Here is a 17,025-nt window from a genome sequence, read left to right as displayed (position 1 = left end):
AATCGCTCAATAGCTTTCAAACCAAAATCACCATATAAATCTTACATTCCGCATATAAAAACCTATCTTATAAGCAAATAAAACAAATATATTATTTATTTGTGTCTTAAAAATATTTTTCCCAGTTTCAAAAATCAATTTCTCCGAAAAAAAAACTTAATCAACGTTTCTGATTTATTTTCTGATTATATAATATTTTTCGTCACATAGCTTTACATACGTATTATTATATTATTAATTACAAATTAATACAACAATCTGCTAATTTAAACTCGACGCTGATAGCATTACGATATTAAAGTTTCTATCTATAAATGCGATAGCATAAAGGAAGGCATTTTGATTGAGGAATTATCATCTTATATATGTATTCGCGCATTTATCATATGTACATATATCTTTATTAGTATTGCGAAAACATTGTCATCAAGTTTTTAATCACATGTTTTCATTTATACTGTCGATTTAATATAATTATGTCGAATATTTGTCGAATACTATGTAGAAACAGTATTCTATATTATTATATCAAATATAATATTTTATGTTTATTTAAATAATACTATTTTATTAAATAAAATATTATATCCAAGTAAAACACATATTGACATCTTGGCATGTTAAATTCATTTCAATTCATATAATGTCATTGTATCCAAAAGAATCTGGCATATTATCATGCTTCATGCTACTAAATTTTTTTAAAGATATAAAAAATTGTCTCTTAAAACATTGTCTATTTAAATTTGATTTTAAGATATAATTATACAAATATACACATAACTGCATGATTATAGGTTTGTAGAAAGTTCTTCTCTACAAAACTTTTAGCTCCGTCTTAAATACACAGCCTCTTAATTCAAGGCAAACAATCATGATAAAATTAGCGCGAAGCACTAATCTATCGTCTCTAATTGCAAAACATTATATAATAGGAATAATATAGATGTTTCATGTACACTACTGGTGTTAGAAATCTCCTGTCATGGAAATAAAGATACAAGTCCATTCGGCTCCACAGAAAAGACTAAAAATCGTGTAAAGCGATGTTATCGCACATACATGCACGCCGCAACTATGTCGTTAACGTTGTAGTTGAGAGAAAGAGGCAAAGAGTGGGGCCAACGATTTCCGAGCACGTTCGACAACGCAACAGTAGTCTGTTCTGTGTCGAATTGAACGGAGATAATGCTGCCATTACGCGTGCTTTGGTTTCATCGGCAGTTCGTTTGTCAGTAAGTGCTTAACAAGTGGCTTGCAACTGCAAAATCCATTATTTTCAATAAAAACGAGCGTCGCGCACTTCCGAAATACACTTACATATTATATATACAACATATTCTCGGATTTATATTTATGATAACGTCATTTTAATACGCAGCAGTGACGTAGATTGAGATGCGACCGCAGTGACCGCAGTGCCATCCACGTATAGTATCAGCACAGAGGAATCCAAGGCGTTAGCATTCAAATGTAATACGGAAATACCTATTGTGCGAAAGAGAATATCGTGCACGCTATACCAGTTCCTGGACTCCGCTTTTCTGTTATTTTTCTCGCTTTGCTATTCGCGAGCGAGAACGAGCGCTGTCCACGATTCCACCTCCAAGGCGCGTCGTCCTTCGGTAGCCGTGTGGCGTCATCGCTGAGGCCAGTATCTATCTGACAGTGTCGTAGGATCAACGAAAATAGCCGATAGTGGCTTGAACTAGAGTCCGCTTTTGTTCGGATTGTACTTTGTTCCCGCGGGACAGTGCATCCTCCAACTGCAGGTGGTGTCAACGACGTGTTAGGGCCAGATCGAATGAAGTTTTCCTTTCCACGAAGCGTTTTCCACGATGACGGCACCAGGTGGTAGATCGATGGTGAATTTAGTGTTGTCAAAGTGACGGCCACCAGCACGAACGATGATTTGTGCGAGGTAATCCCAAGTATGAGTCAGTACTTAATTTAGCGGGTAGTGCGGATTGTGTTGCCGACCGACTGCGCCGATTTGAAATACTGATGATCACGAGTGATGTTTCTCAATCGAGCTTGTCTTTCATTTTACCTATGAGTTCTCGATTCAAATAAAACCCACGTTAAAATATGTATTTTTATGACAAACTTCGTTTTTATAGTTGTTGTAATTTGTCAAGCTAAGGCGTGACGGACTGTTATATCTGCTGCGATCGGAGGATAACTTTACCTGAGCAAAAGTATATAACGCCATGACTAATTAAAAATTTGCTACTGTGATATAGATAAGCGAGATACGATTGATCGGCCAGATTGAACGCAACTTATTCCGCAGTAAAATACTTTGAACGGCGAAGATATGATGTTGCGACGTTCAGTTTATGCTAGTATAATTGATGTCCATAATTTGTTTACGAAGATATCAATTCGTTGTAGGTATTCTGCTTCTTATGAAACATACTCATCATTTTCTCTTCGCCGTTCTTTTATTACATACATTCTATTCGAGACATGTCCGATTGTGATCGGCGTAAATATCCATAATTTGTAAAAACGGAGTTCAAATAATATTATTAATACGGGGTATATATATAGAAGAATATTTTATCGGAACATTTTGCTGTGATCGCGATTATTTTTAAAATAACAACGTGAAAAATTTGATGCAAAAAGAGCGTATAATGGCGTACATTAATGATGTCCGTATTTATATAAGAATTCCTGATGATACCATAATTCACCAAAATAGTATGATTCTTAGATATTATAAAGAATTTATTTACTAAATCAGCAACACCGTCTTTAATATACGCATATAATTTGTATCAAATTTACAATGATTAATAAATATCCGTAACGTACAAAATGCATAAATGCGATTTATACCGTATGCAGCATACATAACGTTGGAATTTTGTCCAATTAACGGAGGAAGTTTGAATAAATTTGCCATATTAGTTAGTATTTGACTTATTAAATTTTATTTTTAATATATTCATTTAAGCTTCTTATCATTGCCGTTTATATCGCAGAAATTGCTCCCCGATCACTAATTTTGTTGATTCGCGCATTACGTTTTGTCAACATAATTTCCTTGATTGAAACACTCTATTGCTGTGTAAAACAAGGTCCCAACAGGCACATCCAGCAGCGTCGATTAGAACGAGTTGTTACATTCCTCGATGATTTTGTTCAACAATACTATAATGACCGGTTTCACCAATTAGTCAATCATAAGTATGATTCAAAACCTATTCTCACAATCAGTTTTTTTTTTTTTGTAAATCTTACAAGGAAAACTCGAAAACGTAGTAATTTTTTTAACTAAACAAATTTAAACGAAATAATCACGTTTTCAAACTGATCTTTCCTTGTTATCTGAAAAGAGAGGACAAATTAAAAGACAAAGAATTAAACCGCACATTTATATTTTAATGGAAGTGAAAGCATCTCGTAGCGACCTGACAAAATTTAGAGACTCCACAGCTGTTTCTCGACGAGCGCATTCTGCTGCATGCGGCATATCGCATTTTAAGACATATCCGAAGTAAAGAAGGTGAATTATTTAACTACACGTAGCGCATGGGTATGGTGACATTGGTGCAACAGCAGCAGCAAACGCTTGACGATAATCACCAGTGTCAAAAGGAGCAGGTGAACGGTGCTGTTGTTTCTGCCGAGTGTCACGCGGTCGACAGGTTTCGCGGCGAGGCTGGGAGTTCGGCGAGGGAAACCGCGGTCGTCGCTCCGGGTAATGGTAGCGTTGGAGATTTCTCTACGCAGTGCAGTGACGTAGACGACGACGATGAGGAAGAGGAGACGGATGTCGAAGAAGGCGGTGGTTGGATCGCGAGTCAGTCGGTGTCGTCGACCATCGTCCAGCAGCATCAAGCGGTCGCCACTCCAAATGGCGATGTCGTTCTGCCGAACGCCGATCCGTCAAATTTCGGCGACGTTTGTGTAAAGAACTCGACGAATGTGCATCTGGGTAACAAGACCTTCTACCAGGGTCCGGTTACCATAAAGCAGTTCGTTTATACGAATCCCATTCCGATTCAGGATGCGAGTAAACTCGACGCCAGCCGCGCCTGCGACATCAATATCTCGGATTTGTCGACGAGTAAGGACAACGGAGCCTCAAACGAATCCATTTTTCCGCAAAATACTGAATTAAATAAAGGTAATGGGCAATCTTGTGCAGCGTAATAGATTGTTTAGGCCCGTTGTTTTTAGTTTTGATCTACACTTGACTTTTTTTCCTAAAGTACAGATGTGTTTAATTACAAATTAGTTGGATAACTAATAAGGATAGATCTCTCTTGTAATTTCCTGGATCTTAGAATAACAACAAGATACAGTTTGATAAAAGAAATTATTAATCGCGATCCACTAAATTCAATTATAATGTACAAAGCCATCAATTGAATATTATAGTGTAAATACTTTTTATCAATATTATCGCCACAAGACTCTAATATCTTTTCTCATAAAGAAAATATACTTTCAAGCTCTATAAGCTTTATAAGCTATAGCTTTAAATTATTTTGAAAGTGTATGTTGTAAATATCTGGAGTATCTAAATATTGTAGGAAGAATCAATATTCGTCCTAAATTTTAAATTTATCAGTAAAACGTAATAATGATTACTCGCGGGCACTGATTTTCGTAATCGATGAAGTGTATCGATAAAGGCGTGATCGACATATCTTAATCTGATAAATTCATAGAATTAAATTCTCTTCGATTTACATGGTAAACATTTCAACACACTTTGTGTTGCTTACGTATCCACCCAGAAATGATTAGTCGGATCGACGTCAATTCGATGTCAATGTATTGATAAACAATCGATATCAAATATTGATTGATATCTTTGTCATCTTTGACGTCATCATAATTGTTTTTATGTTAATTAAATAATTGCAAATATTTTTGTAAGATTTCTATTGTCTTTCATTTAACTCCATATCAAATTAGTGCAAAGTCGAAAGAGGGAAAGCACAATATATGTATGTATGTAGATATATGTAATTCAGTGTAGAATTGGCTGAATGATATAGAAATATTTTTGTAATTACTTAATTAAAGACAATGATGAAGTCAGAGATGACAACAATATCAAACAGTATTCGACATAATTTATTCATCGACGCATTGACGTCGATTTAACTAATTATCTCTAGTTGGGTAGTACTGATAGTTCTATTTGAGATATAATCGAAAAGTATAAAATATAAAAGCGGATAAATATCGTATATGTATTAATGGCTAATTATTATAGATAAATGCGATAAGAATCGATGATCTATATCTATCTCGAAGTAGCTTCGATAATTTTTTCTCTTATGTAAAGTATAATAATAATGTTATCATCAGAGCCAGCTAGACTGCGACAATTTTTAAAAGCCATTTCACTAATGTGTCACGAATATCATTAACACCTTTGAATGGTCTTATCACAACAATTCCAGAATATAGTTTTAATCCAGAATATAGTTTTTAATATGGCATGATTAAAAGTAAGTATAACAATTTTCAATCAATATCGATGATATTCTAAATTAAAAATTGTTATACTTTTAGTCGCGCTACAAGAATTAAAGCTAAATATAAAAGAGCTATTTTGACCTCACAGTATGTACGTGTTATGCTATTCTGGTATAAATTGGCCAGATATTGCACGTCGCAAATTGTTTATTCGATTGTGAATAGAATAACAGAAAAGTGACATCAAATAAGAATTTTAATGCTTTACGCGAGAGGCTTAATGTAATTATAATACTTCTTTCGTGAACACGCGCTTCCCGACGTAATAATTATGCATTTTATCAAACGTTATTAAGTAGCTCATATACCAATCGTTCTAATACAGCTTTTTACAATTATTCTAGTGACGCAATGGCTCTGGACGTGGAGATGTGCGGCTTTATCATGCATTCTAGCTATAATACTTCTAGCTGTTGTAATAATCACAACTGTATATTTCTCTCATCATCCGGATTCACCGGTCTTCCCGGAAATTCCAGACTCATCGCTCGAGGGTAATTGTTTATCTAGAAAATTTTTTGTTTTGCAATCGTGACACGTTATCTTATCGCGATTGCAAAATTAAAATCTGTATTTTGGACTCTATATTTGTATTTATTCAAATTATTCGTCTACTTAAAAGCGTGTCTTCTTTACTTTCCATGAGTCATATATATATTATATATTTTAAAACTTTTTGCATTCTCATATATGAGAGTAATATTCTACATTCCAATGCTAAAATTGGGATATACATTTGATTAAGATTGCAAAATTCGGTGTTAAATTAAAGACCTTCTAATTATAAATTTGTTTGCACGGTATATATCTTGAACTTTTTGTACGAAGTATGTACTTTATTTCCATGATTTTCAGGTGTAAACATAACTTCAGTACGCTTTGTCGAAAGGAACGAATGGGGTGCACAGCCGCCCTCGGAACCCCTGACAAAACTGAAGCTGCCAGTACCATATGTAATTATTAGTCACACCGCGACGGATTTCTGTACCACGCAATCGCAGTGTACATTCCACGTGAGATTTGCTCAGACTTTCCATATCGAATCTAGAAAGTGGTCGGATATCGCCTACAATTTCCTCGTCGGCGGCGACGGCCTCGCATACGTTGGCAGAAGCTGGGATTACGTCGGTGCCCATTCCTTCGGTTTCAACAGCAAAAGCATCGGCATTTCCTTCATCGGTACATTCAATTCGGTTGTACCGCCGAGAACGCAAATACATGCCGCGCGAAAGATCATAGAGCTCGGCGTCGAAGCCGGAAAGATCGCGCCCGACTATAAATTGTTAGGTCACCGACAAGTTTCGAAAACTCTGAGTCCTGGAGATGCCTTATATAATGAAATTAAAAACTGGCCTCATTGGTCACTCCAGCCCTGACTTGATAACTTGAAAGTTCAACTTGTAAATGAAATACAATGTCTGAAAATATTCACATCCTTTATTTTTCCTTTAAATCTGTAGTTGTCATCTGTCTATATAGATAGATAATTCCCAGATAATAACAGTTTACTGAAAATCTTACGAATTTATTACTATTATCGTTTCGAGTATAAAACCTTTTTACACTCGAATACAATAAAATGACAAAAACAGTCCCTGCAGATTTTGTGGTATCAATAAATTTAATTAAAGCAAGCTATTTAGTGAATAAAGGAAGAAATGTCATATGTATACGAAAAATATTAAATGTTGGAGGTACAAAAGACATTGCACTCGAACTTGACAATAAAATTAACTGGCTGTTAAATAAATGTTAAAATTAAAATTTGCTATGAAAATATATACCGAGTATGATACAGAATACACTACAGTAAGAAAAGATAAGCGATCCGTTTTAAGTCAATCACATGCATTCACTAATGTGCAGAAACACGAGATTATCCATCCAGTTCAGTAGTTTGTGTAAAGAAATAAAGGTGTCAACGTGACAATTATACTATTATATATTTTATAAGTATCCTGGTTTTACACCGGTCATGTTAGTACACGATCTTAGAGATGACCATCTTGTATACAATTTATTATTGTTAAACAATGTAATATTTGTTGTACATTTAACGAGCCTGCAATTTTTTAAGTAAAGAAACATATACATATTTAGTTCCTGTTCATCTTTCTTCCATTGTCAAACTTCATTCTATTGTCATTTTTACTCATCCCACGTTTGATTGTAAAATGTACATAACGTTCAGCAAAATGCATTTAAATATTAAGTCCATTAAAGTTCTTAATCATGACTCGAATGACAATAAGCGTGTTGAACACTCATATTACGATATAATTAACATGCTCGTTATGAGATACAACTGAGTCTATGTAAATCTTTAATAAATATGAGATACAAGTGATACAACCGAATCTATGTAAATCTTATTCAAACATTCATTATTTCAGAAAAACCATTTTGTTTTGCTATTGAACTAATTGAACTGTAGTGCAGAATCGTGTTCAGCAGATAGCATATCGATTGGGCAAATTACCAAGTATATCGCAATATTACACATACACAATACCGTCTTAATAACGCTTTGTAAAGTCCTACTTTAATTAACCCTAATTAAACGTCGTACGACGTTTATGAAGGGCTATAAATAGATTAAATAGATACGCTATTGCATTACTTGACAAAACACATGTATGTCGGTAATTTCACTGATTAAGCTGTTTATACATGAACATGATATGCCAGTGAACTATTATACTATACTGGAACGAACTCCCAAGCTAGCACCCGGACAGAGAGAAGTCTGAGAGTGGCTCTTCGTCTTAGAACTCTTCTGGCCAGATTGGACTCACCTTCTTATATTACCCGGCCGTATCCTGGCTTCATGTAGCCAGAGATCGGCAGCAAGGAGAAATACTCCTGCTGCTGCCGGCTAATCATCGCCGGCAATAAGCGTATATCTTTTTGGAAACCGGTATCAGAAATTTTACCGATCTTTTTGGAAGCCTCTACTGCTAAGAGCAGCACTAAATTATGAAATGGAGGAAGCTGCAAAGGCCAAAAAAAATAAATGCTTTTTATATAAAAAAATCATATCATATACTATTATATAAAATCCGACTGTTTGTCTGTCTGTCTAATATAAATTAAAGAAACATGCTAATAATAAAGGGGTTTCCGATTTTTGTTTAAAAAAATGTGCGTTAGAAGACGGTCAGGATTTTTATATAAAAAAATTTATAATAAATAGAAATAAATAGAAATAAATAAATTAAACAAATTAACAAATGATATTGTTCATAGGTCGAGCAATTTTAAGTGAATTATGTTATGAAGTTGCTGCTTTCACATATTATATGTCAAAACTGATAAATCAGTCACTTCAATTCGTGACTGTCGCGAGCAATTAAGAAAATATTCGCACATTATAAGAAAGAGAGAAAGCGATTAAGAGGATATTCGCACATTGTAAGAAAGAAAGAAAGAGAAAGAGAGAGAGAGAGAGAGAGAGAGAGAGAGAGAAAGAGAGAGAGATACAAAGAAAAAAGATATGTATCTTAAATATCAAATTTATATTTCAAAAAATTTACGTCTTTCAATCTCTCCATCTCTTTGTTTTATTTCCTTTTTATTTCATTAATTGACTTTCTGTCTTTCCGTTTCTTAAGAAAAAGAAGGATGTTCGCACATCATAAGAAAGAGAGAGAGAGAGAGAAGGGAAGAGAGAAAGAGAGAGAGAGGGAGAAAAAAGGTATGTATCTTAAATATTAATTTCTTTTTTATTTCATTATACTATTGACTTCCGTTTCTCATAAAAAAGAAGGATATTCGCATATTATAAGAAAGAAATAAAGAGAATAGAATTAGAAACATTGCTAATAAAAAAGAGATTTCGAATTTCTTAAAAAAATGTATGTTTTTATATTTATTTCATTCTTAAGAAAAAGAAGGATATTCGCACATTATAAGAAAGAGAGAGAGAGAGAGAGAGAGAGAGAGAGAGAGAGAGAGAGTCTGATTTATAAATTTTTTTATAGTATGATTTTGATCATGTTTTTTACCTTTAACAGATTTTACTTACGTTTTATATTATAGTATGATTAATAAAAAATTGTCTTCTTTCGTGAATAGACTCACTCTATGTTAGAAACTTACTTACCTCACGTACCTCACTTACCTCCAACGAGAAACAAAAAAAAGGCCCAATATCTTAAAATTGGCGGAAATTAGAAAACACACAACGTTGAAAACCGGTTTAAAAATTTTTTAAATAAGTATTGATGAACAACATTTGTTTAATAATAATACTCATCTTTTAATAATTTTCTGAATAAATGAAGTAGTTTAAAGAAAAACGGGGTTCTATTGGTGCTCTTAATTAATGAGTGAGTTTGGGGAGAGGGGAATAGATTTTGAGCCTGCGCGAAGCGCGGGCGAAAAATCTAGTAAATATATATGATATTATAATGCATTTTAGCATATGCTAAAAAAGAAAGGATTATTATTCTTTATATTTTTTGTCTTTTAGAAAGACAATATGACAACCCACAATAAATCTTCATATTGCGAGAGTTATAGTCGATATCCCTATGTCGGCAGAGTATCCGTAAGAGAAGAGGATAGTGTTGACTTCATCTATCAATTTGTGAAGAAAAGATTTGCTGCCGTGGACCACAGGAGTCTTAGCGTATTCCATACTGCCCCTGACATAATTGGGCCACCCAAATTTCAAAATTACGGACAACTATTTCATTTACCACCAATTCCTTTTTTTTATCCCGAGGTACGTGTATTTTCTGGTACTACCTATCTCTGTTATAGTCCTGTACAAATAAGTAATCGCTATATATTATGTGTTACAAGATTTTCTACTATTTGACAATTTTGATTTTCTAATATAGGGGACAAAGGATGGTACTGGTGTTTCAATATCTCCGTGGCAAAACGGAAATTTCACGAGGCCCATTGCTTATGACTTGGATTTTGGCATGGCGAGCGAAGAAAGATATATTGGTATGTAATATTTAAATCGATAAATAAGATATTGTTAAGGAAGATACGCTTTTGCTGAGAAGAGAGTAAATATAATAATATTTTCTATTTAAAGATATCGAGTTTCATGAAGCTGTATATCCAATCAGAGTCTGTATTTACGAAATATGTAATCCTGGAAGCGTAATTCAAATTTCGGCTCAAGATTCCAATAATCACTGGATTCAGTTGTGGGATGAATCGTCTCAGATTGTACCCCCGAAATCAAGATTATTTTCTCCACCGTTGTCGCATCCGTGTAACTTTAAAACCAAAATGCTCAAACTAGTATTTAAGAAAAGTTCACAGGTCTCTTACACAAAGCTAGATGCTGTGATGCTCATCGGTACATCAGAATTGATCCTATCTAGAAATCCTAACGAGAGTTTAACTAATCTGTTCAAAGAAATTAACTGCATGTACTCTCCATACCATGACGATGTTCATAATTTAACAACAGATTCAAAAAGTGCACACTTAGATATAGTTTATCTGCAACAGAATTTTTCCAAATACTGTGTTATTTGTAAAAGGTATTATTATCATCGACATTAAATAATATTTGAATCCATTTTTTCTGTTAATAATAAAAATTAATTTAAAAATTAATTTGTTCCGATAATATTTGCAGCGATATAAGAAGGGTTTCTTATAAGAATAATTTGAAGCACAAAAAGGTATCTCAGGAGGTAATCCTTGGTTATGAGCAACCTCTTGATCAGAGATATCCGCGTCGTATTTTATTGAAAAGTAATTCGAATTGTGCCAAGAGAGTGGAACTCTCATTGGATGAATCCAATGAGCTATCACGTTGCAGTTTATCTGCGCTTCCTGTAAAGTATTCTGAGAAGTCTATTTCTCATCACAATATTTATTACAATGACATTTCGTACTTTAAGTATTAAAGTATTTATTTCGTATTATATTAATTATATTTTATCTTTACAGAATGAAATACTACTAACAATATTTAAATACTTGGATGTGGTAACATTATGCCGCATGAATGAAGTAAATAATAGACGCTTTGATATTTTAACACGGGATCCTCTACTCTATACACGTTTGAACATGCAATATATTAAATGTGACAAACGTATGCGCGATATATTTTATTATTTTACACCTAGATGTAAATATTTGCAACAATTAGATCTTACAGAATGCAACTTTGATGTTAATAATTTCGTAAACTTTCTTGATAATTGCGGCAGGCGTTTAACGCATTTAAGATTAAGAAAAAATTACGGTTTCATCGACTTAAATCCTGTCCTACTTAAAACTTCAGAGACATGCAAAAATTTGAAAGGTATATGCATATAGTATATGTATATAATTGTCAAGATTATTGGTAAATTGTATAACAATTTGTAATACAAATTTTTCTTAGAATTGGATCTAAGTTATTCTTACAAACTAGACGACGAAGGATTTTCGTATCTCGAGGGGCTAAATAATTTGGAACATTTAAACCTTTCTTGTACTGATATAAGAAGCGAACGTCTTTGCAAAATACTGCGAAATAATCAACGGATGCGTCAGTTATCGGCAAACTGTATAAACGATGCAGTTCTAATAGAGTTGGGAAATTCGTGTCGTGACTTGGAAGTAATAGATTCACTGGACGCATGTGATCTTACATCTCAGAGTATTAATGCTCTCGCTAACTGCAAGAATTTACAAAAAGTGCAACTTTATCTGTAAGTGTGTGTGCTACATTTTCTTTTAAAACACACATTATTGTCTTCTTTATTGAAATTTGTTTGCTTCTTTTGCGAGCATCTTGGAAAAGTTAAATGAATTTTCTCTTTGCAATTAAAGTACTGTACTAATTACATTATTTTTGTTACAGACCCAAATGCCCAGTTGATGACAGCTTATTTAGATTACTTTTTTCTTATCAAAACTTACAAGAAGTTTATTTGTCCCATGCTGTCCTCACTGATCACCAGTTGGAATTACTAGCGCAGTGCAAAAACTTAAAAAAGTTATATCTTGTTTACTCGGAACTTGATATACCTGATAATTATTCCGTTATTTTGAAACAATGTCCTAAACTGCAGGAGTTTTATTTCATAGCCTGTAATAGAAGTCCATTGGTTCAATTGATCCCAATTAATCAATGGAAGGAAAGATATCCGCACGTGTCCGTCTATACATTCTACTGATAATTGAAATAGTTTTTGTTTAATAAAAAAAAAAGATAAATACGTTTATTGACTCCCCTCAGGGTTGCAAGGCGTTTTGTAGGGACGTTCCCAACCGTTTATTCCATTCTCATCCAATACTACCCTTTCTCCTCTCACTTAACCCTTTGGACCAACGGCTTAACGTCTCTTTCCGAAAGACGGAGCTCAGTTATTTGCTCCGCACAAAAGCCTATCTTGCACGGAGAGCGCAGTTTTTCGGAAAAAACTTTCCATGTTACATGGCTCTAGTGGACTCGAACCTGGTTCCTCAGATTACGAGTCTGGCGCTCTACAATCCAATACAATTTTTGTTTAGATATTTGCTAGTGGACTTTGGCCTCGCACAAGAGTGCCAGGTGGAGAAACTGAGAAAAATGAGCGAAGCAAATATTGAAACATTCGGTACAAAGCGAAAGAGACCTAATGAAGTAAAGTAATGTTTTTTATACGTGGTCATGCGTTAAAATAATCGTTTCTTATCTCTTGCTGCAATTCATTGTTTTAGAATAACGTATAGCCCAGTCATTTTAGACGAAAATATAGCTTCTGTGCAAAAAAATTAGAAACTACTTTTTTTTTAATCGCTTTATTTCGTTGTTTTAAATAACATATTAAAAATAGAGAACGATATCGGATGTGCTAAAAAAGTTATTCAAGGTCAAAGGTCACGAAAATCAGTTTTTTGCGAAAATCTCGTTTTGTATGGCTCGGAGATCAATTAAGGTGGTTACAAAAAAGAAAGATCATAAAATTATCTACAAAAATGGTTCTATTCATTTTTCACGTACGATGAACCGTTTGCGAAATACAAAGTGACGAATGTGTACGTCGAGCGTTGTATCCATTTCCGCACCACCTTTGAGGTAAGATACAAGGCGCGTAAAGCTAACTTTACACTAAAATTTATTTTGCTAATAATAATTACATTAATGACCAACAAACGATTCGCATAGAGAAAAATTAAGAAAGTGAAAGTAGGGGAGCCGACTTACTGGAGGTATAAAATATGAGAAGTATAGTAACCTTGGCCACGTTCCGTAACGCGCATCTGCGCGCATTTTCTATAGTAAACGTTACGTATGGACACATTCAAAAACGTCAACATTGCAACAAAACAAGCTCGTGATGATGCAGATGTGTTAATTAGTGAAACAGCAATGGAAGAATCAATCGTTAACACCACTGTCGTAGTAGGCGAGGACATTGATCTTTTGGTTCTTCTCATAGGGCATAGTAATTCACAGCAACAATTATTTTTCATGAAACCAGGCAAGGTAAAGGTCAAGACGCAATTTTATAATTCTTCAAGCTTTGACAAATATCCTCATTGTAAGCAACATATTTTATTGCTACATGCAATAACCGGATGTGATAGCACTTCTGCTCTATTTTCTAAAAGAAAACTTAAAACAATGAAAATCTTTGAAAATCGTCCTGATTAATATCAAGCTGCAGAAGTTTTTCAACAAGAAAATTGCTCTCAACAACTTATATTTGAGAATGGAGTACGGATAATTTTGGCAATGTATGGAGCTCCTAAGTCGGAAACATATCTCTTGATAACTATCGGTACTTGAGTTTTGCGAAATCGACTACATTCAATATTGCTGTAAAATTACAATCGCTTCCACCTACAACTGCAGCAGCTCAACAACACCTGTACTGTGTATATTACCAGGTCCAAACATGGCTGGGAAAAGATATAGATCCACAACAGTGGGGCTGGATCTCTTAAATAACAATATTTTGGAGCCCGTTACAACGTTGTTACCACCTGCGCCGGACAGTATTCTTAATACTATTTTTTGCAATTGTACAAAAGGATGCGGTACAAACTGCGGATGCAGGAAAATCGGATTATCTTGCTCCATTGTATGCGGCAACTGTCATGGACAATCATGTCTTAATGCCATGCCTGAAGCTTCTGCTGCTAATATGTCCGATAATTATTCCACTGAGTATGATGAGATTGATCCTACTGATCTTTTATTAACAAACACGAGTGAAGATGATAAAGATAACGAAGATGTAGAACTAGAAGAACATATTGATGAAATAGAAATACATGACATTCATGAAAAAGATGATGAAACGTAATTTTTTTAAATGATAAAGATAAAGATTAAATGAAAAAATAAAAAAAATAGAAAAAATTAAAAAATGAAAATTAACTCGTTGACTGTGTATGACGGCTATAGCCGCAAAAACAAAAGTGGCCAAGAGTGTGTATGACGGCTATAGCCGCAACGTAGAAAAAACAAAGTAAAACTTTCTGAATTTGCTTGAAACTTGTTACTCGGGGGTTTCTGGGGTCGCTGATTACGAATCCGAAGTCAGATGTACAAAATTCAAAATGGCGGATCCAATATGGCGGATCAAAATTACAAAAAATGGTCTGATTTTCATAAAATTTGGTACCCTTATGTTTTTTGGGTCTCTGAATTCGAATATGATGTCAGATTTTCAAAATTCAAAATAATAATAATAAAATTCCGTCTATTTTTTGTAATTTTGATCCGCCATATTGGACCCGCCATTTTTTAATTTTGATGTCATTCGGATTCAGAGACCCAAAAAACATAAGGGTACCAAATTTCATGAAAATTAGACAATTTTTTGTAATTTTGATCCGCCATATTGGATCCGCCATTTTGAATTTTGAAAATCTGACATTATATTCGGATTCAGAGACCCAAAAAACATAAGGGTACCAAATTTCATGAAAATCAGACCATTTTTTGTAATTTTGATCCGCTATATTGGACCCGCCATTTTGAATTTTGTAAATCTGACATCATATTCGGATTCAAAGACCCAAAAAACATAAGGGTATCAAGTTTCATAATAATCCGATAAATTTTTTTTCAACACACTTTTGGCCCAAATAGTAAAATTCTCTTACACAGCCAATGGGTTAATAATTAATTTTTTTAAATGATAAGTATAACAAAGATGATAAAACGTAATTTTTTTACATTTGACATGGATTAGGCCTACTGGGGACACCATGTAAAAAAAAACGCGCCTTGTATCTTATCTCAAAAGTGGTGCGGAAATGGATACAACGCTCGACGTACACATTTGTCACTTTGTATTTCGCAAACGGTTCATCGTACGTGAAAAATGAATAGAACCATTTTTGTAGAGAATTTCATGATCTTTCTTTTTTGTAACCACCTTAATTGATCTCCGAGCCATACAAAACGAGATTTTCGCAAAAAACTGATTTTCGTGACCTTTGACCTTGAATAACTTTTTTAGCACACCCGATATCGTTCTCTATTTTTAATATGTTATTTAAAACAACGAAATAAAGCGATTTAAAAAAAAGTAGTTTCTAATTTTTTTGCACAGAAAACCTAAAATGACTGGGCTAGTAAGCCTCCAACCTGATTTTACCGCTAAAAGAGATACGAATAACAAATGCCCTTGCTTCGGGAAACCTAAAGTGTGCATGGCATGTTTAAAAGGACCAGAGCAACTGGCACATCGTGCAGGCACGCCTGGGTTTCGTGCTCCGGAGGTTTTATTGAAATATCTGTTACAAACATCAGATATTAAGAAATACTGGCATAACGCGAAAAACGAAGTTGTATTTCTAGTGACAAATGCAAAATTTCAGCGATTGATCTGGACTTGCGGTGTGATATTTGTTATGCATACTGAGGCTGCCTTCACATGCGGCGTAAGATGCGTACGCCAGCGTACGCGTAACCTGCGTATTCTAGTAATGTGCCAAAACTTACGCTATTTAAAAAGTACCCAATTCACATGGAGCGTATTGCGTTAAATTTCGCGTAAAGCGTAACAATCCTGACCAATGACAGATCAGGCCTTCTGTTGTACAACAGAGCAGAAATACTAAAGTGATTTTTGATTGGTTGTTAATATTTAAGCGTATTGCTAAATACGCGCCATGTGATTGAGGTACTTTGCATGTACGAATGTGTGAAAGCGCAATATATGTAACGGTATGCACGGTGGGGTTAGGATTGCAATAAAGAATAGCATTCATAACCTATTGTCACTGGCAACGATTGCATTACTTGCAATCATTTGAGATCACTTGAGATTATTTGCGGATTTAAATTTTTTGTTGCCTACTGGAAATCCTGAAGGTAGGAAAGATTATTTTTTCTATTACTTTTGTCACATATACCTAGTCCCTCTGCTTTAAAGAAAACTAAATTTTTTATTTCTGAATCTTTATTAAGCCTTGTGTACACGTACACGATACTAGAAATCGGTCCGAGTTTCGGTTTAAGCCAATCAACTTGCAGCTCTTACAGAAAAGCAGCAGTTTCATTGGCTTAAACCGAAACTTGGACCGATTTCAAGTATCGTGTACACAAAGCTT

The 17,025-nt window shown here is 34.3% G+C and overlaps 2 protein-coding genes across 3 annotated transcripts; both read left to right on the top strand.

Annotated features, from left to right (window-relative positions):
• The first annotated feature begins 1,079 nt into the window (after positions 1-1,079).
• LOC139773769 (peptidoglycan-recognition protein LC-like) lies at positions 1,080-7,862 on the top strand. 2 transcript variants are annotated; one of them, XM_071708481.1, is made up of 5 exons: positions 1,080-1,235; positions 1,382-1,921; positions 3,538-4,138; positions 5,850-5,999; positions 6,361-7,862. In XM_071708481.1, exons 3-5 carry the CDS (start codon positions 3,541-3,543, stop codon positions 6,879-6,881), a joined length of 1,269 nt encoding a protein of 422 aa, XP_071564582.1. In that variant the 5' UTR covers positions 1,080-1,235; positions 1,382-1,921; positions 3,538-3,540; the 3' UTR covers positions 6,882-7,862. The 2 variants fall into 2 exon arrangements, with proteins under 2 accessions (XP_071564582.1, XP_071564583.1); XM_071708482.1 differs by having other exon boundaries at positions 1,382-1,931.
• Positions 7,863-9,985: 2,123 nt separating this feature from the next.
• LOC139773755 (F-box/LRR-repeat protein 4-like) lies at positions 9,986-12,689 on the top strand. The gene is made up of 7 exons (XM_071708460.1): positions 9,986-10,231; positions 10,350-10,461; positions 10,556-11,012; positions 11,111-11,312; positions 11,428-11,788; positions 11,870-12,179; positions 12,332-12,689. Exons 1-7 carry the CDS (start codon positions 9,986-9,988, stop codon positions 12,645-12,647), a joined length of 2,004 nt encoding a protein of 667 aa, XP_071564561.1. The 3' UTR covers positions 12,648-12,689.
• Positions 12,690-17,025: the final 4,336 nt, after the last annotated feature.

This window comes from Temnothorax nylanderi, unplaced genomic scaffold (assembly GCF_030848795.1).
Source record: "Temnothorax nylanderi isolate EJ_2023f unplaced genomic scaffold, tnyl_v1.0 TNYL_tig0068_pilon, whole genome shotgun sequence".
Taxonomy (NCBI): Eukaryota; Metazoa; Arthropoda; class Insecta; order Hymenoptera; family Formicidae; genus Temnothorax; species Temnothorax nylanderi.
This window is presented reverse-complemented; position numbering and strand designations above follow the sequence as displayed.